At 46.6% G+C, this 22,272-nt stretch overlaps 1 protein-coding gene across 2 annotated transcripts in view; it reads right to left on the reverse strand.

Moving 5' to 3' along the window:
• Window positions 1–4,207: 4,207 nt before the first annotated feature.
• HNRNPM (heterogeneous nuclear ribonucleoprotein M) overlaps window positions 4,208–22,272 on the reverse strand; it is a 28,049-nt gene continuing 9,984 nt past the window's right edge. For both annotated transcript variants that reach the window (XM_080988939.1, XM_080988938.1), the window contains 10 exons: window positions 20,747–20,900; window positions 18,663–18,712; window positions 17,631–17,691; window positions 16,222–16,323; window positions 13,426–13,470; window positions 12,623–12,697; window positions 9,222–9,320; window positions 7,190–7,992; window positions 6,687–6,738; window positions 4,208–4,888 (listed from right to left, as the gene is read on the reverse strand). In XM_080988939.1, coding sequence (XP_080845065.1) covers window positions 4,725–4,888; window positions 6,687–6,738; window positions 7,190–7,992; window positions 9,222–9,320; window positions 12,623–12,697; window positions 13,426–13,470; window positions 16,222–16,323; window positions 17,631–17,691; window positions 18,663–18,712; window positions 20,747–20,900 — 1,605 coding nt within the window. In that variant the 3' untranslated portion in view covers window positions 4,208–4,724. The remainder of the gene's footprint in view (window positions 4,889–6,686; window positions 6,739–7,189; window positions 7,993–9,221; window positions 9,321–12,622; window positions 12,698–13,425; window positions 13,471–16,221; window positions 16,324–17,630; window positions 17,692–18,662; window positions 18,713–20,746; window positions 20,901–22,272) is intronic.

Consider the following 22,272-nt stretch of genomic DNA (forward strand, 5'->3'; position numbering starts at 1 on the left):
ATTGGCTGCCTTGAGGAGCGTTTACGCCCCTCCCCCGCCTGCTCACCGAAGCTCGCGAGGCGGCGCACAGGATGTGACGTCATTGCAGAAGGTTCAGGGGCTATATGTTTATTCTATTAATTATATGATTAATAGAATTCGTTATATTATATTATATACTATTATATATTATATTATTATATTATTATTACATTAATAATTATTAATTATATAATTATATTTTATAACTATATTATATTATTTATATATTATGATTTATTTATTATATAATTATTAATTGTAATAATAATAATAATAATAATAATAATAATAATAATAATAATAATAATATATTAATTATATTATGTAAGATTATATTAATTCTATTATTGTCGTAAGAGAATCAGGGTCAGGGAGGGGAATAAAGGAAAATGACCTTACCAATATCAAATATATAGTATTCTGCTTTAATATCCTACAAGAATATAAACTGTGCCTTGGACTTCAAAAAACGTATCCTCTGAATGTGCGGTTTACTCTTTGTATCTTTCTCATTTGACTTCAAGAATATATCTAAATGTATCTTTGGTCTAAACGGTGTATCTTTTCCCTGAATGTATGGTGTATCTTTTTCCTATATGTATCCTTATCTAAATCACTCCCCCCCCCCCCCCACTCTCATCGCCTAGAGAATGTACCTTAATGTAACAATCACCTGTTTCAAATGTACTATTGGATGACTTGATTCAAATGTACTTGAGTGTATTCTTTTATGTACCCTCTTGAAGACGTGTTCTCTTTGTACTAGAAAATGTAGCTAGAGAAATGTGTTGTTATATATATTTTCACGAGCTGTCAAAGTACTTTTCTACACCACACTGCCACCTACTGGGTATATATTTTATATATAATTATATTATATTATAACCATGTTATATGTTCATTATTATATTATAATCATTTTATATCCTACATGGAACACCTACTCCTACCATTTGGAGCTAAGGACCTGGGTTTTCAGGTCAGAAGATAGGACTTCAGTGCTCGCTTCGGCAGCACATATACTAAAATTGGAACAATACAGAGATTAGCATGGCCCCTGCGCAAGGATGATGCGCAAATTCGTGAAGCGTTCCATATTTTAAAAAAAAGAAGAAGAAGATAGGACTTCAGGTCTGGTTTTCACTTTGGCTCCTTTCCTTTTTTTTTTCTTGTTGAAAACAGCATCTTCAGGTATTCCAGTTGCTGGTTGCGGTCCTACCCTGTCTTTTATCCCCCACCTTTAGCACATATGTTCTCAGTGGAGGAACCAGCTTCATGAGTCACGGTTATGACCCGATTTATTACAAAACCGATTGAGAATTTGTTTTTAAACAAAGATCTCTGCTTGGAATGTAGGGATAAGTAGAGATGCTTTGAAGGGGAAGCAAAATTCAGGATCTGAAGAATGTGTGCATGCACATGAAAGCTCATACCAATGACTTATTTGGTCTCTAAGGTGCTACTGGAAGGAATTATTTTATTTTCGACCACAGCAGACCATCACAGCTACCTACCTGTAACTAAAACTCAGCCATTCTCCCAGCACTGAGGCTCATCCGAAAGGAGACTAATCCTGTACATAAGATTTACGTTGTCTGCTTCATGTTGCATTTGTGATGTTCTATTATGTCATTGTTATTTATTGTTTGTAAGCTGCTTTGCGATTTGTGCGAATGAAAAGCACCATAGAAATATAATTTCTTGTGCTACAAAACAAAGAAATAAAACGGGGGAAAGTACATCTATCACCTCCACTGCTTGAGTTACACTGAGTTGCTGGGTCGTGTTGGTTAGCTATGCAGGTGAATCTTGTCACATTACTGCCTAGATGGGCAGTAAGCTCTAATGACCACTGGGTCATAAGAGGGCACACAACTGTTTGTATGTTTCTCCTCCTATTTACTGTTAATGAGACGGGAGTAGTGTTCATTTGAGTTATAATGTCCTGGTAAATGGATGTTCAGCCAGCCTAGATCAGAAACAAGTTGGTGTACAAGTGGGACCTGCAAGTCAATGTTAATAATAATAATAATAAATTTTATTTATATCCCGCCCTCCCCAGCCGAAGCAGGGCTCAGGGCGGCTAACAACAATAAAACAGTACAAAAGTACAGCATAAACAACACTCTAAAATCATTCATTATAAAATTAATTAATTCAAGCCACTGGCAACCATTGGGCCAGAGCTCCGCGAAGATTGCCGAGGGAGGGAGTCAGGCTGTGCCCTGGCCAAAGGCCTGGTGGAACAGCTCTGTCTTGCAGGCCCTGCGGAAAGATGTCAAGTTCCGCAGGGCCCTGGTCTCTTGTGACAGAGTGTTCCACCAGATCGGAGCCACAGCCGAAAAAGCCCTGGCTCTAGTTGAGGCCAGCCTAACTTCTCTGTGGCCTGGGACCTTCAAGATGTTTTTATTTGAAGACCGTAAGTTTCTCTGTGGGGCATACCAGGAGAGGCGGTCCCGTAGGTACGAGGGTCCTAGGCCATATAGGGCTTTAAAGGTTAAAACCAGCACCTTAAACCTGATCCTGTACTCCACCGTCTGCCTGGTTCCCTGTAACTTGGCTTCTCGCAGTGAGGGAACTGCCAGAAGGCCCTCGGCGCTGGACCTCAGTGTCTGGGCAGAATGATGGACGTGGAGACACTCCTTCAGGTATACAGGACCGAGGCTGTTTAGGGCTTTAAAGGTCAGCACCAACACTTTGAATTGTGCTCGGAAACATACTGGGAGCCAGTGTAGGTCTTTCAGGACCAGAGTTATATGGTCTCGGCGGCCGCTCCCAGTCCCCAGTCTAGCTGCCGCATTCTGGATTACAGTGGTGCCACGCAAGACGAAATTAATCCGTTCCGCGAGTCTCTTCGTCTTGCGGTTTTTTTGTCTTGCGAAGCACGGCTATTAGCGGCTTAGCGGCTATTAACGGCTTAGCGGCTTTAAGAAAAAGGAAACAAACTTGGAAGACGTTTCGTCTTGCGAAGCAAGCCCATAGGGAAATTCGTCTTGCGGAACGACTCAAAAAACGGAAAACACTTTCGTCTAGCGAGTTTTTCGTCTTGCGAGGCATTCGTCTTGCGGGGCACCACTGTAGTTGCAGTTTCCGGGTCACCTTCAAACGTAGCCCCACAGAGGTAACCAGAGCATGCTGCACCCTGGCGAGACAGTCTGCGGGCAGGGAGGGTCTCATCCTGCATACCAGATGGAGATGATAAACACTGGAGCGACAAAATGCAACTTGAATGCATTTTTGCAAAATGCCTGTGGAACCGAGCAGCGTTGAGCTGCATTGCGACGCGTCCCTCTCCCCGCCCGTCCCGTCCATGTCCCACCCTTGGGGGGACCCTGCCTTGCCTCGTGAGCAGCAGCACATCTTCGAGCGCAGCCACACGCACACACTGAGGGGGGTGACATTGGGCGCACCGCCCCCAACTCCCAAGCCCACCCCAAGCCATCGGGATAAGGGGGTCAGCTGTGTTGCTTTGCCGGCAGCCTTCCCCCCTTCTCCCTTCGTTTTGACAGTTCGGGGGAGTCTCCCCAGAGGCTCGCCTTGGCACCATCATTACAGTGGTGCCTCGCAAGACGAAATTAATTCGTTCCGCGAGTTTTGTCGTCTTGCGGTTTTTTCCGTCTTGCGAAGCACGGTGTCGGGAAAGTTTTGGAAAAGCTTCAAAAATCACCAAAGTCTTTAAAAACCTCAAAAAAGGCTACCACACCGCGTTCTCTGAGTTGCTCCTCGAAGTCAAGTCGCAACAGTATTAACGGTGTTAAGAAAAAGGAAACAAACTTGCAAGACGTTTCCGTCTTGCGAAGCAAGCCCATAGGGAAAATCGTCTTGCGAAGCAGCTCAAAAAACAAAAAACCCTTTCGTTTTGCGAGTTTTTTGTCTTGCGAGGCATTCGTCTTGCGAGGTACCACTGTACATGTTTCTTTACCGAGGCCTTTGGCCATTAAATAATCTATGGCCTGTGAAAGTGGGGAGGGGAGAGAGGATTGTTTATTACAATGAACTATTTTACTATTAGACTGTATGATATTCATTATGCTATCCAGTTATTCCCAGACACCATCCTGGCTCCCAGGCATCACCAGTGGCCAACAGGCAGCTGCAAAATGTGTCTGGCTAATTTCAAATACTGGCATGAAGCTTCTGCCCGCAAATCAGTGTTGCAAAATGCACAGTGACAACCAACACAGAATTCTTTGTAAGCCACAAGAGAACACTTTTAATATAGACATCGACTTCATACAAGACATGTGGTTTTGGTTTGACTCATGGTCTAGTTGTAGATTTTCCAAGAAAAAAACCCTAAAAGAAACTTTTCATAAATTCACAGAAGTGAATCAGCATGACTTGCTTTCTTCAGAGGGTCTTTCCAAAGAGTTTCTCTAACCAGGGAAAGGGTGGGAACAAGACTTGATAGCCACCCGCCACTGGCGTTTATTTACCAAAGACATAGTGTAATGCGACGCCACTACATAGAACCAGATTGTGCATGTTAAAACACAGTTTCAATTCAAAAACAAAAACCCAGGACAGTAAAATGGGGGGAAAACAAATCTTATTTTAAAAAAGGAACTAAAATTACTCCAAAAAGCAACTGAGTTGTCTTACCATCTTCACACCCAATTTTTTTAAAAAAATCCCAACAAGAAAGTACAATCCCCAAGCGCTCTCCCTTCGTATTTAAAAAGGCCCCTGCCAAAAAACAAAACTTAGGCATTCCTGTCAATCCGCACGTCTATCTCCCTGCCACGAAGCTGGATCCCGTTCATCATACGGCAGGCTCTTTCGGCAACTTCCGGGGACTCAAATCGGACCACGCCGCACCCTTTGGACTTGCCGTTCTCCATTTTGATGTCTGCATACATGACGTGGCCTGTGGGAGAAGAAGACTCGCTTTAGCCCAGGTCTGTCCTCCTTGCCCAAACTGCATTCCTTATCAGTTATAGGTCCGCCTTATCCATTTCTGCACCATGTTATTTTGATACCGGCTCTCGTAGGAACGCCTTGGTTTCAAGTCTGAGAGTTGGACTGGAAGTCTGGAGCAGCAGAGAGATGCTGGCACGTAGGCCACTCTGCCTTTTATTAGGTAAAGGTACAGGGGCCCCTGACCATTAAGTCCAGTCGTGGCCGACTCTGGGGTAGCGGCGCTCATCTTGCTTTATTGGCCGAGGGAGCCGGCGTACAGCTTCCGGGTCATGTGGCCAGCAGGACTAAGCCACTTCTGGCGAACCAGAGCAGTGCACAGAAACGCCGTTTACCTTCCCGCAAGAGCAGTACCTATTTATCTACTTGCACTTTGATGTGCTTTCAAACTGCTAGGTTGGCAGGAGCAGGGACTGAGCAACGGGAGCTCACCCCGTCGCGAGGATTCGAACCGCCAACCTTCTGATCAGCAAGTCCAAGAGGCTCTGTGGTTTAACCCACAGCGCCACCCGCGTCCCTTCTGCCTTTTATTAGTGGTACCCAAATGATTTCCTCAAAGGCTCAAGCCGTACTACTGCAAACCTGAAGCTCAGTGTCATAGCATCTAATGCCTCAGGTCTGATCTCCAGGTAGGGCTCAGAAAGACTTCATGACTCCAAACCCCAGAGAGCCACTGCCAGTCGGTGTAGACCGGGGTTTCCCAAACTTGGGTCTCCAGCTGTTTCTGAACTGCAATTCCCAACAGCCCCAACCACGGATTCTGCTAGCTATGGATCAGGGGTGTTGTAGTCCCAATGACAGCTGGAGACCCAGGGTGGACCCTGTGCAAGGCAGCTTCCTATGCGGACAAACTTAAATCAGCAACCCCCATGAAGAGTGAAGTTTTTAGCAAAAGTCTAACCCATGGGTAGGCAAACTAAGGCCCGGGGGCCGGATCCAGCCCAATTGCCTTCTCAATCTGGCCCGCAGACAGTCCGGGAATCAGCATGTTTTTACATGAATGGAATGTGTCTTTTTATTTAAAATGCATCTCTGGGTTATTTGTGGGGCATAGGAATTCGTTCATTCCCCCCCCCAAAAAAAAATAGTCCGGCCCCCCACAAGGTGTGAGGGACAGTGGACCGGCCCCCCGCTGAAAAAGTTTGCTGACCCGTGGTCTAACCCTTCACCCCCTTGAAATGAGAGCGCCAAGCCTTCAATGATGGGGGAAGGAAGTGGCAAATCCCTCTGGCCCAATCAAGGCTGTATCATACGGTAGTAAGGAGATTTACCCTCACTCAGGCAACAATCCTGGCCCCAGAAAGCCCCTCCTGGCCCCCAAGTGCCTTCTCCCAACAAGAGAACAGGCATCGCTACGGGGTTAAGCCTGACCACTGCATCTTTCCCACCTGCTCCATCAGAAAAGCCAGCCAAAAGAAAGAGGACTGTCCATCTCCCGGCTGACTGGATGCTTCTCCCGATTTAGTAAGTTCAAAATCCACAAACGGTCTCTTCTCAGAGGACAATACATCTGCCACACAGCCTGCTCTGGGAACTCAGAAGGAAGGAACTGGGAACTGGAGGGGTCTCCCTCCCCACTTGGGAGAGGGGCATGCCCGATCTAATCCTGCCTAATAGAGCAACATGGGAAGGACAACCCAGCCCACAAAACGATCCTCCCCCCCCCCCCCCCCCCCCGCAGGAGAATACACATAGCTCTCCCGTGTCCTTTGGGAATTTCCGGGTCGCTCCTGAATTGAGCTACTCACCACACTCATTGAACTTGTCTTTCAGCATTTTCCACGTGAAATCAAAAGGAAGCTAGGAAGCGAGAGAGAAAAAAGTAGTCAGAATCATCATCATTTAGAAGACATCTGAAGGCAGCCCTGTTTTAGGGAAGCTTTTAGTGTTTGATGTATTGTAGTATTTTAATATATTTTTGGAAGCCGCCCAGAGTGGCTGGGGAAGCCCAGCCAGATGAGCGGGGTATAAATAATAAAATTATTATTATTATCATTATCATCATCATCATCATCATCACAGGGGCCCCCCCACCCCCCACCGGGGGGAGGAAGCACCACCACCCACCAGAAGTCAGGCACCTCCCCCTTGCTAGGAAACTCAAAATCCTTTCCTACCACGATGCAGAAACTTTCCGCCCAAGACCTGCGCTACATCCAGCCACACAACCTATTGAGGTTTGAGCCTATGAAAACCTCCCAGCACCAACCCAAAGCTCAACACAGCGGCTCGCCATCATGCCCCCACTCACATTTCTCACAAAAATCTGGCAAGCCTTCCTGGCTACACCGGCGGCAGCAGCAGGTCCTCCAGTCCCGAGGGCGCCGGCGAAGCTTCCGGCGGCAAAGTTCCCCCTGTCCATCTCCATCGTCCTCTCGAAGGTGCTCCCCATGGCGAGCCCCATCCTGTCTAGCCCTGCCCCCATGCCCTGCCCCATGGCGGGCCCCATCCTGTCCATGTTGGTGGCGGCAGCCCCCATGCGGTCGAGCCCCATCCTGTCCATGTTGCTGGCCGCGATGCGGTCCAGTCCTATCCTGTCGATGGAGGCCGCCCCAAGGCGGTCCAGCCCCGCGGGCATCCTGTCCATCACGGGGCCCATCCCTGCGGGCCCCATCCCCGCAGGGACCATGCGGTCCATGCCCAGGCCCATCCTTTCTATGCCGGAGCTCATGCGGTCCACGCCGGCGCCCATGCGGTCCATGGTTGTGCCGACGCGGTCCATGGCGGAGCCCATGCGGTCAATGCCGAACCCTAGCCCTGTGCCCATCCTCTCCATCCCTGTCCCCATTCGGTCTATCCCAGAGCCCATGCGGTCCATGTTGGACGCCAAGTGGTCTATCCCGAGGGGAGCCATCCGGTCAATGCCGGAGCCCATCCTGTCCACGCCGGACCCCATACGGTCCAGCACCAGCCCCATCCTGTCCATCTCGGAGCCCACTCTTTCTATGCCATGCCCCATGCCCGAGGGGAGCCGATCAATGCCCGTGGCCATGCGGTCGAGGCCGGGGGCCATGCGGTCAATGGTGGGGATGCTGGCCCCGCCTCCGCCGCCACCTGTGAAAGAGAAAGAGGAGAGGAAACACTTCAGCAAGGGAAAGGCAGGAACAAGCCCTCTAGAAAGGGGCAACTCAAGAGACAGACCCAAGCACAATTAGTGTATTTTAAATATTGGCGTTAATTGCATTAACAGGTTCACCCACAGCCGCTTCTCCCAGCAGATTACGGACTCTGAGGTTTGCCTCCTTCCAAGCCCGCAGCCCCATTCTTAAAATTTTCTGTTTTACAATATAGAATATTCAACCTTAAAGATATCAATGACTTCCCTTCTATTATCAAGTGTACACAATTTCCCTCCATGTATTCAATAAACAGGGACGTGGGTGGCGCTGTGGGTTAAACCACAGAGCCTAGGACTTGCCGATCAGAAGGTCGGCGGTTTGAATCCCCGCAATGACGGGGTGAGCTCCCGTTGCTCGGTCCCTGCTCCTGCCAACTTAGCAGTTCGAAAGCACATCAAAGTGCAAGTAGATAAATAGGTACCACTCCAGCGGGAAGGTAAACGGCGTTTCCGTGCGCTGCTCTGGTTCGCCAGTAGCGGCTTAGTCCTGCTGGCCACATGACCTGGAAGCTGTACGCCGGCTCCCTCGGCCAATAAAGCGAGATGAGCGCCGCAACCCCAGAGTCGTCTACGACTGGACCTAATGGTCAGGGGTCCCTTTACCTTTATTCAATAAACATTTTCCAATCTTCTTTAAACATGTTTTTCTTGTTCTCTTATTCTATATGTTAGGTCCACAAGCTGAGCATATTCCATCAGTTTAAGTTGCCATTCTTCTTTAGTTGGGACCTCACTCATTTTCCGTTTTTGGGCTAACAAAACACGAGCCACAGTAGTGGCATACACAAATCCCCTTTTTTGACACCTGGGGATTTCTGTCTGAATTATCCCCAGCATAAAGGACTCTGCAGCTCCATTTCTCTGCCAGTCTCTGACTTGCTCCACACACTGGTGTGCTCTATCGCAAGCTCACATTTTTGAACGAAACTTCAGAATATGGTGGGGTGTGCACTGTGGAGGATGGCTGGGCAGGGAACTGACCTGGTTATCGTAATCGCCATCTCCTTTCTCTTTGGTTGTCAGGCGAGTAAAGACAACAACCAGAAAACGCCCTTTTCAAAATAGAGGGGGGAGATGGCAGTGGCTGCTTTGCCGAGCACACACAAGATCCAAGCCTAAGAAGGGTTTGTCACAGCTGGGAAGACACAGAGTGGACCAAACTTACCTAGCCCCCTGTCCAGGGTGTCCCCAAAGCCACGAGGCATCCCCATTTCGTTCCTCGGGAAGTCTCTTTCAAACCCGCCTCCAATCGCACGGTCCATTTCTGGGAACAAAGAGCAGTTTTTAGTCCTCTGCCAGGAGAGCGGAAAACACAGAGGCAAAGAAAATGCGGCTTCCCAGTCTATACTGACTGGCAGTGGTTTCCCAGAGCTTCTGGCAAAGAACATTTTCATCCCTTACTAGAGATAGTAGGGATTGTTATCGCCATTGTGATAGGAATTTTGAGGTCTTAGATATACGGTAATGTTCATAACCACACGTACATAGATCAGCACAGGAAGACCGACCTGAAGCCATTTTGATTCCTAAACTGAGCAAATGTTTTCTCTGCAAGGTCAAAGTGGAAAAGCCTCCCCATTGTCTTTTCCTTCACAAATCCTGTCTTAAGGGTATGTCTGTGTTTGAACAGGGTGTGAGCCTGTGACCTGGCCCAGGAACTAAGTATTTATCACTACAAAAGACTGGCCAGGCTCCCCAGGCAATCCAATCAAGTAACCTGCCAGACAGGAGATAAACAAGGACAGGAGAAAAACAACATTTAAATTTCTGTTTTAGACCGCCTTTTCTGTGATGTAGGTATGATGTTTCTGGGGGTGGTCTTGATCTACAGGGTGGCAATTTCAAAAGTCTTTATAAGGCCTTGCACATTATTTTTCTGGGTTCCTCCTCTCTCCTGTGTGTGAGGGGAGCACCCTGTTGCAACAGATGAATAAAGATCAAGCTTACTAGCTGCTTTGCTTCTCAATATTCTCTGGTTGGCCTCTGTTATTTTCTCCTACCAATAGGGAACCTATGTAAGGACTCTATATGGGCTCTTGGATACCCCATAAGGGAAAAGGGCAATTTTTGTTTACAACATCATGCAAAGGGAGCGCTCTTGAAACCTGGAACTCAAGTCGGTAGAGCATGAGTCTCTTGATCTCAACGTTGTGGGTTCGAGCCCCACGTCGGGTTAAAGACTCCTGCACTGCAGGGGGTTGGACGAGATGACCCTTGTGATCCCTTCCAACTCAACAAATGATTCTTCCAAGCTACGACCCATCCCCAAAAATGAGCCCAGGGACAACTTGCCTGGTACCAACACTCATCGTTTTGGCACCCTGCAAAGGCATTTCTCTCAAGCTTTGGGACCCAATTTATCGTTTTGTGCCAGGTAGGTGGAAATTTGCTACCATTTCTATGTTCGGGCATATGTGGGGGGAGGGTATTTTTTTGCATTTATTGTGGATGAACACTTTTGTCAGTTGCATTGCTTTTAAATGATGCATTTGTGGCAGATTTTATTATTGTGTTTTTACACAGCTGTAAGTCGCACCAACACTTTTTTCTTTTGCAGGAAGTGATGAATAAGCACACGATAAGTAGTCTGTAGGAGAGGCGTTAATAGTTTGCTCCTCTTTTTTGTTTGTTTGTTATGTACCGTATTTTTTGCTCTGTAAGACGCACCAAACCATAAGACGCACCTAGTTTTTGGAGGAGGAAAACAAGAAAAAAAATATTCTGAATCTCAGAAGCCAGAACAGCAAGAGGGATCACTGCGCAGCGAAAGCAGCAATCCCTCTTGCTGTTCTGGCTTCTGGGATAGCTGTGCAGCCTGCATTCGCTCCATAAGACGCACACACATTTCCCCTTACTTTTTAGGAGGGGAAAAGTGAGTCTTATAGAGCCCAAAATACGGTATTTCGTGTTCTCCTTTTGTATGTTGCATAAACTATCCTGTGGTCTTCGGATGAAGGGCAGCATACAGATTTAATTACTTTTTAATAAATAGTAATAAAAGCACCCGACAAAACAGGCCTGCTAGATGGAATTCAAAATCTACCACGGCCAGAGTCAAGCTTCCAAGGGCCTTTCTCAAGCAAGAGCTCTCCTCTGTTGTCATCTGGCATTCAAAAGAATACAGCTGGACCACCCATCCGCCCCAGTCAATAATAAATAATAAATTTTATTTATATCCCACCTTCTCCAGCTGAAGCCGGGCTCAGAGCGGCTAACAACAGTAAATGATAAAACATTCTAAAATCATTTCATTGTAAAATTAAATCCAATCAGATTAATGGCAACCATTGGGCTAGAGCTCCGCGAAGATTGCCAAAGGAGGGAGTCAGGCTGTGCCCTGGCCAAAGGCCTGGTGGAACAGCTCTGTCTTGCAGGCCCTGCGGAAAGATGTCAAGTCCTACAGGGCCCTGGTCTCTTGTGACAGAGCGTTCCACCAGATTGGAGCCACAGCCGAAAAAGCCCTGGCTCTGGTTGAGGCCAGCCTAACCTCCCTGTGGCCTGGGACCTCCAAGATGTTTTTGTTTGAAGACCGTAAGTTCCTCTGTGGGGCACACCAGGAGAAGCGGTCCCGTAGGTACGCGGGTCCTAGGCCGTATAGGGCTTTGAAGGTTAAAACCAGGACCTTAAACCTGATCCTGTACTCCACCGGGAGCCAGTGCAGCTGGTATAGCACCGGGTGAATGTGATCTCGCCGCGAGGACCCCGTAAGGAGTCTCGCCGTGGCATTCTGCACCCGCTGGAGTGCAGAAACTCAATGTCCAGGAATAACACGAGTCGCAGCCCATGAGTATTTGGAGGGCCGCCCCCAAAAGGTCCCTCATATCCCTGTCAAGACTAAGTGAGGGAGAGACGATCAGAATCAAAGGTTTAAAGAACCTCAGAATCGTATGCTACAACAGCAGCAAGAATACTTATTGCAAAGCATTGGAAGACACAAGACCTACCCACACTGGAGGAATGGCAGATGAAAATGATGGACTACATGGAATTGGCGGAAATGACTGGCAGAATCCGAGACCAGGGAGAAGAGTCGGTGGAAGAAGATTGGAAGAAATTTAAAGACTACTTACAGAAATATTGTAAAATTAATGAATGTTAGAATGATGTTGGATTGAAGTTAAGTGGTTTCTAGCTGTAATGGTATAAAAGAATATGGAAAAATTGGATTTTCAATACGTAAAAACCTAATGCTATAATATATTAAGATTAAAGATCAGGATTAAAAAGGAGGGAAAGGAATTGCTGGACTAATAAATTGAACTGGAATACAGAAAAGGGAGGTATGAGGAGGTCCGGGAAACAAGTAAATGAAAGATAAGTGATGAAAAGATGGAATTGTTTTTAATTGTGTGTTTTTTTATATTTTATACTTTTCTTTTTTCTATTTTTCTCTTTCTTATTTATGTATCCTTCTTTTGAAACCTTGAATAAATATCATTTTAAAAAAAATAATAAAGAACCTCAGAATCGATACTCTGAAAATCTTGTGGGTTTCAGCACCATTCTCCTTCCCAAGCCCTATTAAGCGCAAAGCAGTTTATGAAGATTAGCAATCGTTTGTCTCACCGCTCATCCTGCCCAGGTTCATCCCAGAAGGGAAACGACCCAGGTTCTCCATTCCGCTGAAAGGCCCTTCCATCCCTGAATAACAACAATAAAAGTAACAATGAGCAAGTTCCCAATCCCTCATGCCTTGCCAGCTAACCCATCTGTGGGATTTGAGAGGGCACCAGGCTCAGATTTCAAGAGCTCCAATGGTTCCTTTATTTTCAGACATTAGCGGTATGTAAGGCTTGGGACGCGGGTGGTGCTGTGGGTTAAACCACAGAGCCTAGAACTTGCCGATCAGAAGGTCGGTGGTTCGAATCCCCGCGACAGGGTGAGCTCCTGTTGCTCGGTCCCTGCTCCTGCCAACCTAGCAGTTCGAAATCACATCAAAGTGCAACTAGATAAATAGGTACCGCTCTGACAGGAAGGTAAACGGCATTTCCGTGCGCTGCTGTAGTTCGCCGGAAGCGGCTTAGTCATGCTGGCCACATGACCTGGAAGCTGTACGCCGGCTCCCTCGGCCAATAAAGCGAGATGAGCGCCGCAACCCCAAAGTCGGTCACGACTGGACCTAATGGTCAGGGGTACCTTTACCTAAGGCTTGGGACTTTTGAGCTTTCCATCAGGTCAAGCCAACTACTGTTTGACCTACTCTGGAAATGCAGCGTATGAACACATTAAATAAAAGTGTTGCAGAGACGGTCTGGGAATATGCACGGTAGAGGAACCCGCCTTGAGGAGAGGGTCGCGTTAAGTATCACCAGGACCCCACTGCAATCCTGCCACCCTACACCAGTTCCAGCCCCTGTTCCCCTACTTACCTCCCATTTTGTTCATTCCAAAGCCCAAGCCTTCTATGCCCATTCCTAAAAGAGAACAGACAAGACGAGTGGAAATTATAATAATAATAATTTATTATATATAGCCCGCCCATCTGGCCGAGTTAAAAACTTCCCTGAACAGGGCTCCCTTCAGATGTCTTTTGAAGATAGGACAGCTGCTTATTTCCTTCACATCTGAAGGGAGGGTGTTCCACAAGGTGGGCGCCACTACCAAGAAGGCCCTCTGTCTGGTTCCCTGGAACCTCACTTCTCGCAGGGAGGGAACCGCCAGAAGGCCCTCAGGAGATGGACCCCGGTGTCTGGGGTGGAGACGCTCCTTCAGGGATACAGGGCCGAGGCCGTTTAGGGCTTTCAAGGTCAGCACCAATACGTTGAATTGTGCTCGGAAACGTACTGGGAGCCAATGCAGATCTCTCAGAACCGGTGTTATGTGGTCCCGGCGGCCACTCCCAGTCCCCAGTCTAGCTGCTGCATTCTGGATTAATTGCAGTTTCTGGGTCACCTTCAAAGGTAGCCCCACGTAGAGCGCATTGCAGTAGTCCAAGCGGGAGATAACTAGAGCATGCACCACTCTGGCCAGACAGTCTGCGGGCAGGGAGGATCTCAGCCTGCGTACCAGGTGGAGCTGGTAGACAGCCGCCCTGGACACAGAATTAAATTAGAACCTATGACAGCGTTAAGATTCGGAGGACTGATCCACCTGAGCTGGCATTGTCTGCCGTGGTGGGCAGCAGCTTCCTAAGGTTCCAGACACAGAGAACAGTCTTTCCCCGCTGCACAATCCTTTCACTGGAGATTGGAGATATAGGCCAAAAGCCTTCTTCCCTAGTCTAGCATCCCATTTCTCACTGATTATTCTTGGAAAGAGGACATGAGGATTAACAGTCGCTGGGGCAACCCAGTCAGATGAGCGGGGGTAAAAATAATAAAATTTTTGTTATTAGCGTTATCAGTGGCTGGGATTCAGGGGCAGACTGCCTCTTGCTCCGGCAGGCTGCATACAGTCATAATGCCAAGCAGTCACAGATAACGGTTCTCCACAATGCGTTGGGTCTCCCTTCCCTTTTAAAGGGAAGTGCTATTGCCACTCCCGTGGGCGTGGATTATCTAAGTGCCGTGTGAAGGAAATCAAAATCATTTCCAGCGTGTTGCCACACTGCAGGGACACAGTGGAGGGCAGGGACGGGTTTTTTTTGTTTTTTTTAAAATGATATTTATTCCAAGTTTAAGATTACAAAAAAAAGAGAAGAGCAGTACAAAATATATAAAAGAATAAAAAAAGAATACAAAAAAAAATTTCCATAACAGAGCAAAGTATAAAGATAAAAGAGAACAGTAAGCAAGACAAAAAATATAAAAATACATTAAGTTAAATTAAAACAAAAGCAGATTAAACCTTTACATAACTTTTTCCCTTTACTTATTTCCTTGACCTCCTCTCACCTCCCAGTTTTGTATTCTAGTTCAGATCATTTTTTCCAGCAAATCCTTCCAACCTTATTTTCATTTACGTATTTTAATTTAAAATATTGTAGTTAAACATCCTCCATTTCTTCAATTTCCTCAACTCATTTTTCCTAATCCTTTATATCATATCTACCAAAACTGCCTGAATTTTCTTTTTCCAACATCTTTTTAACAATCTTTAATATTACAATATTTTTGAAGATATATTTTAAATTTTTTCCCAGTCTTCTTCCACTGACCCCTCTCCCTGGTCTCAGATTCTGCCAGTCATCTCAGCCAACTCCATATAGTCTAAGGACGGTTGCTTGCTCTCGATTTAGGCTCAGGCACCCTCTTTACTCCCAAGAGATAAAATTTGTTTGGGGCAAACAAGGCGGCGCCGACAGTTTGCAAACAAGAGACAGAGCTTTCAGCTCCGTCAGCGTTCTTCTGTATCAGATGATGCTGGACGACAACTCCCTTTGCCCCTTTCCACCGGCCGTGCTGGCTAGGTCTGGTAGGAGCTGAGAGTCTAAACACACCTGAAAGGCCAGCTTTCCCCTATATCTGCCATATATCTTTAAAGCCCTAAACGGCCTCAGGTCCTGTATACCTGAAGGAGCGTCTCCACCCCCATCGTTCTGCCTGGACACTGAGGTCCAGCTCCAAGGGCCTTCTGGCGGTTCCCTTACTGCGAGAAGTGAGGTTCCAGGGAACCAGGCAGAGGGCCTTCTCGGTGGTGGCACCCTCCCTGTGGAATGCCCTCCCACCAAATGTCAAAGAGAAAAACAACTACCAGACTTTTAGAAGACATCTGAAGGCAGCCCTGTTTAGGGAAGCTTTTAATGTTTAATAGACTATTGTATTTTAATATTCTGTTGGAAGCCGCCCTGAGTGGCTGGGGAAACCCAGCCGGATGGGCGGAGTATAAATAAAATAATAATAAGAAGAAGAATTATTATTAGAGCAGATTTAGCCGAATAGGGGGCTCTTCAGACGCTGCTGGATTATCGTCCAAAACCAGTTTGAAGCCCATATTGTGATATCGTTTTCATAATCTTTGACCCGGCAATAGACCACGAAACATGATGCGTGTGTGATGCAAAAATCACAACGTGGGAGAAACCGTGAAGCCAGCCAATGGCTCTACACAGCTCCCTCGTTATTGCAGACATTGTGATGTATCGGTGTGTCGAGATGTTTAGCTGACAAAGTTTGAAAACCAGATCCACCCTTGTTTCAGACACCGGGATAGACCAGCACAGAAATCACGAGAGGACGCTAGGGGAGACTGCAAAGGAAAGAGCCCGGCCCCAGTTCCTCGCTCACCTCCGGGTCCCAGGTTCCCCATACCCAAACCCTTGTTCAAATGGTTTGCATCAATAGGTATTCCTCCTGGCCCCAGTCCCATGCCAATGCCTCCGAGTCCATCTGCAAAAGAAGAGAGGTTCAAAAACCAGCCATCAGTATCAGTGTGCATTCACCCCCTGCCTGGAATGAGAAGCCATGCTAGCTCCCTCCATGTTGCCCTTCCGTTGGCAAATGGAAACCTCGTTCCAATGGGCTTTGGTAACTGACCGCTTTAAATGAAGCGGCTGGTGCTGTGCTGTTTTTCTTGTAACTATTGGTGTGTTTTAAACAGTTTTTATACGTATATATAGCTTTAGTTCCCCTTCATGGATCACTGCCTTGTCGTGGTGAAGGGGCTTGAATACCGTATTTTTCGCTCTATAAGACGCACCAGACCACAAGACGCACCTAGTTTTTGGAGGAGGAAAACAAGAAAAAAAATATTCTGAATCTCAGAAGCCAGAACAGCAAGAGGGATCGCTGGGCAGTGAAAGCAGCAATCCCTCTTGCTGTTCTGGCTTCTGGGATAGCTGCGCAGCCTGCATTCGCTCCATAAGACGCGCACACATTTCCCCTTACTTTTTAGGAGGGAAAAAGTGAGTCTTATAGAGCAAAAAATACGGTAACTCAGAGAAGCTATGAGCTATGCCATGCAGGGCCACCCAAGATGGACAGGTCATAGCCGTGAGTTTAGACTAGACGTGATCCACCTGGAGAAGGAACTGGCAAACCACTCCAGTATTTTGCCAAGAAACTCCATGGACATAAAAAAGGAGCAGCTTTGAGAAGTGAGAGTTTCCAAGGCATGCTCTGGTTCATGGGGTCATGGAGAGTCGAACACGACTAAGACAACTAAACAACATATCTTTAGTTGGTTTTTTATTCGTTTTTCCACATTTTAAGTCAGTTTTAAGCCATTGCAGGATATGCGTAAGTGGGGTTTTCGCTGAGCTCTTGGCAGAAGCTCCTATGTACACCGTGCCAGAAATGGAGGGGAGAGATTAGGAATCTGGAACATGACTGGGAGGCAGCAGAGGAAGACTCAAGGAAAAGAGTCGTGGGGGGCAAAAAGAGAGAGATGCAGGAAGATACGGTCTGCAAGTTAATTAAAGGACAGCCCCCCAGGGCTCCCCTGACCATACCTCAAGTCTCCACAGGGTGCCACAGCACACTGGTTGACAACCAATGTCGCATACTAATTTTAAAGTGCCCAGAAAGCATAGCCCACTGACCATGAGAATTTAACTTTATACAGTGGAAAATAGCAGGAGAGCAAGCAAATCTCCCCGATGACAAGAACACACTGTTCCACAGGGCAGGTGTGCAAGCTACTTCCCATGTGGAGTAACACAGCCATTTCTTGTGCAACCTTTTCTGGAGATACTTACGAGGAAGCTGCTGGGGCCGCTCCGGAGGGAAGAAGTCCCCTTTCGGCAAGGCTCGCTCGTCCTGAAATATCAGATGCAAAGATCAATACAAAGCCAAACGCAGCAGATGCCTGCTGTAGCATTCGATTTTGCACACAACTGTGGGACGCCCTCCCACCAAATGAAAATCATAAACAGGCTTTTGAAGGCGGCCCTGCATAGGGAAGCTTTTAATGCATGGGTAGGCAAACTAAGGCCCGGGGGCCGGATCCAGCCCAATCGCCTTCTAAATCCAGCCCACGGACGGTCCAGTAATCAGCGTGTTTTTACGTGAATAGAATGTGTCCTTTTATTTAAAATAGATCTCTGGGTTATTTGTGGGGCATAGGAATTCGGTCACCCCCCCCCCCCAAATATACCATATTTTTTGCTCTGTAAGACTCACTTTTTCCCTTCTAAAAAGTAAGAGGAAATGTGTGTGCGTCTTATGAAGCGAATGCAGGCTGCGCAGCTATGCCAGAAGCCAGACCAGCAAGAGGGATCGCTGCTTTCACTGTGCAGCGTTCCCTCTTGCTGTTCTGGCTTCTGAGATTCAGAATATTTTTTTTCATGTTTTCCTCCTCCAAAAACTAGGTGCGTCTTGGGGTCTGGTGCGTCTTATAGAGCGCAAAATATGGTGTTTTTCTATTTTGGTGGATTGTAGAGCTGGGCGACACACATCGTCCAAAACCCATTTGTGAAGTCCGTATCGTGATATCGGTTTCACAATTTTTGATCTGGCAATATACTGCGAATTGTGGGGTGCGCGCGCATGTGCGTGCTAAACACAAATCACGTCGCACAAAAAACAACAACAACGTGAAGCCAATGCCTCTAACAAGTTCCATCCTTATTTCAGACATCGTTATGTATCAATATATTGCGATGCTTAGCTGGTGAAATATTGCAATGTTGAAAGCCAGTATCACCCAGCCCTAGCTGGAAGCTGCCCAGTGTGTTTGGGGCATATACATTATATGCACGGCATATAAACATTATTATTGTTCTACTTACCATCTTCACATGCATCGGTCTGTCAAACAGCAGCTGCCCATTGAACATGGCTGTGATTTAGGTCAAGGAGCGTACGTCATGGATTAGCCTGGCAAAGCCCCGAAGAGATGGCCCCTGCAAGCACCTGACAGCTTTTTGTTTAGTCTGACCAGATCCACCTCCTTCTCCAACCGACAGCTGCCAAAGCGTGACACTCGAACCACGAGTCTATCGGCAGAGGCCATCAACCTTTTGGGACCCATGGGAATATTCAGAACGCTGAGGTTCTCTAGGTACTTTTCTCCTACATTCCCCACCCCCATCTACACTGCTCCAGGTCTGGGTCAAAGTCAGAGCCGCTGGAATCAAAATGAATGCTCTTGAATTTGCATGATGATGGACTATATGGAATTGGCGGAAATGACTGGCAGAATCCGAGACCAGGGAGAAGAGTCGGTGGAAGAAGATTGGAAGAAATTTAAAGACTACTTACAGAAATATTGCAAAATTAATGAATGTTAGAATGATGACGGATTGAAGTTAAGCGGTTTCTAGCGGTAATGGTATAAAAGAATATGGAAAAATTGGTTTTTAATATCTAAAAATTTAATGTTATAATATATCAAGATTAAAGATCAGGATTAAAAAGGAGGGAAAGGAATTGCTGGACTAACAAATTGAATTAGAATACAAAAGAGGGAGATATGAGGAGGTCCAGGAAACAAGTAAATGTAAAAGAAGTGATGAAAGGATGGAATTGTCTTTAACTGTTTTTTCTTTTTTGTACTTTGTATTTTGTATTTTTTCTTTTTATTGTTAAATTTCTTATTAATGTGACCTTTTTCTTCTGAAATTTTAATAAATATCATTTTTTTAAAAAAAAAATGAATTTGCATGACGGGGCTCCCAAAAAAACCACCATCAAATTAAAGCTTACACCAGAAGATTGCACTATTTTTTTAAGAAAGAAAAACACACACTGATGCATGTCTGATGCACCATTAAAGTTCCAATTTTATGGAAGTGCCTTCAGGCTGAATTCAGACAGGTGCCCAGTGGAGACTTTTTAATTTTCAGCAGATGTTTCAAGCCTTTCTGGTTAATTTTAAGTTTCTCTTTAGTAACACCACAGCGCACAGCTTAGAAACGATGGTGTTAAGGGGCACGTAGAAATAAATAAACGGAACCACCAATAATCACTGAAGACATCTATGGACACAGAAGTGACCCTTGATTTGTTGGGTGATTTTGAGAGCACCTCTTGGAAAAAAATAATGGGTATCTGTGTCTCATGTCATATTTTTGCACCACAACAATATTGGAAAATGATTATTAAGGTTCAGAAAACAGAGGTATAGAATTTCATGGTGGGATGGTATAAAGACTGGAAAATATATGAAATTTTAAATAAATCAGCTTTACAATGTACACACCTAACTCTTCCTCAGTACTTCAGCCACAGGTGGAGGGTCACATGGCAAAATCCTGAACCAAGTTTAAAAAGATTCCCTGCATGTAGAAAGCTAGCAGTTCTAGCCAAGAGATGGAGAACTTGTGGCCTGCCAGGTATTATCAAATTTCAACTCTCATCAGCCTCTAGGGGTCAGGGATGATGGAAGGGTACATCCGGAGGGTTACAGATTCCCCTGCCCCATAGCTAACCTCAGCTTCTCATTGACATTAGTTTTTTTCAACATAGAGGAGATTGTGAGGTGTCCCGTCCCCCCCACGCACAGTGAACAGTGTGAGCCTCAAACAGCCAGTCCAAAAACAGATTCCCACCTCAAATGCTGTTTGTATGAACTAGCCCTTAGATCAGGGCTTCCCAAACCCGTGTCCCCAGCTGTTTCTGGACTACAACTCCCGTCATCCCTAGCTAGCAGGACCAGTGGTCAAGAACGATGGGAGCTATAGTCCAAAAACAGCTGGGGACCCAAGTTTGAAATACCCAGCTTGGTTAAGGTTGGGACACAGAGGTGGACCACCAGCATCTCCACCAAAAAGCCCATAGATCATTCCCTGGGTGTACGTGCAGGAATTCTGCAACTTGTGCCCTCCTCGGCTATCACCCTTCCCACCCCCCCCCCAGCCCCAGAGAAAGATACAAATGGCCTGAACAGCTTCAATAGCCTGCTCAAAAGTCACTGTGCCGATGCCCCGGCTCTTCCCGTCTTTGTCTTCCAGGATGTCTGCCCGGACCACTACGCCAGCCATGCTGAACACCTCCTTCAGCTTCTTCCAGCCAACTTTGTAATCCAGCTGAAGGAGGAGAGGGAGAAGGGGTTAGTGTTTGTACGAAAATGTATTTTACAAAGAACAGATTGCATCGGGCGAAAAGGAAACCTATGTAATGTAACAGCTGCAAATTTTGCGACTCCAATTCAGGTCGCAGAAATGCTGAATCTGTTGCCTTGACCACTTGTCAACTCCCTGTTAAAGTGAGCAATCTGTGTCACTGAGGTAGTGATAGGGGTGGAGGCTGGCTGGTTGTTTTGCCGTGGTTTTCTTGAGCATGGAGACACTGTGTCCGGAAGGAGAGAAGCTATAATTTATGGACTGCTTCAAAGGAGTTTTAGAAGAAGCAAGAAGACCCTCTCTTGGGCTCAAGGGAGAGAAACACATTGTACAGTGGTACCTCCGGCTGCGAACGGGATCCGTTCCGGAGATCCAGCCGCATCCTGAGGGATTTGCAACCAGAGGTGCCGCTTCTGCGCACGCGCACGGTGTGTAGAGCACTTCTGCGCCTGCGGCAAAACCCGGAATTTGCCGCGTCCGCATCCTGAAAGATACGCAACCAGAGGTGTGCGTATCTAGAGGTACCACTGTATTCGACTCGATATGCATAAATACTGCTGCTCGTTAATAGTCGCCATCCTGCAAGCAAAGCGTGATCCTCAGAGTCTTGTGTGTGGCGTCTACTTCATCGCTAGGGCTTCGAGGGTGAAACCGCTGCATCGCTCTGCACGACTCAGAAGAATAGCTAACAAGAACACAGTGCTTAAGCCACAGAAGAGTGGCCTTTAAGGTGAAAAGCCAACAAAGCACAGATAGGACTAAGAGTCAGCCTGAGGGGCGGCTTGTATCTCAGTATCAAGAGCTGGGTTTTCACTATCATTCGGAAATATCTCTGAGCAGAATGAACCACAACACAGCCTACACATGAAGCTCGGCTGTGTTAAAACCACCCACAAGACCCGTTTCACATAAAGCAGGCATAGGCAAACTCTGCTCCTCCAGATGTTTGGGACTACAATTCCCATCATCCCTGACCACCGGTCCTGTTAGCTAGGGATGATGGGAATTGTAGTCCCAAACATCTGGAGGGCCAGTTTGCCTATGCCTGACATAAAGGAACAGCTCTCAAGCGGCATTTTTACTGCATTAAATTAAGAGCTGACCAAGCTAAAAGTTAACCCGTTAGCTGGAAGAGTCCCCTGGGCACAAAATTAAGACACACCTTCCCACGCCTCACCCTGCCTTTTGTATGGAGTGGACAATGGTGCTTTTGAGAATCAGAAGAGCTCTCTGTTCCCACACTTTGTCGTGGTGATATATTATTGTTAACAAGGGGACCCTGATGTGTCCCTTTCCAACATACTCCAATCCTTCCCCCCAGTCAGTCAGAATGCCA

Source organism: Podarcis pityusensis (genome assembly GCF_964106645.2).
Source record: "Podarcis pityusensis genome assembly, chromosome: 18".
Classification (NCBI taxonomy): Eukaryota; Metazoa; Chordata; class Lepidosauria; order Squamata; family Lacertidae; genus Podarcis; species Podarcis pityusensis.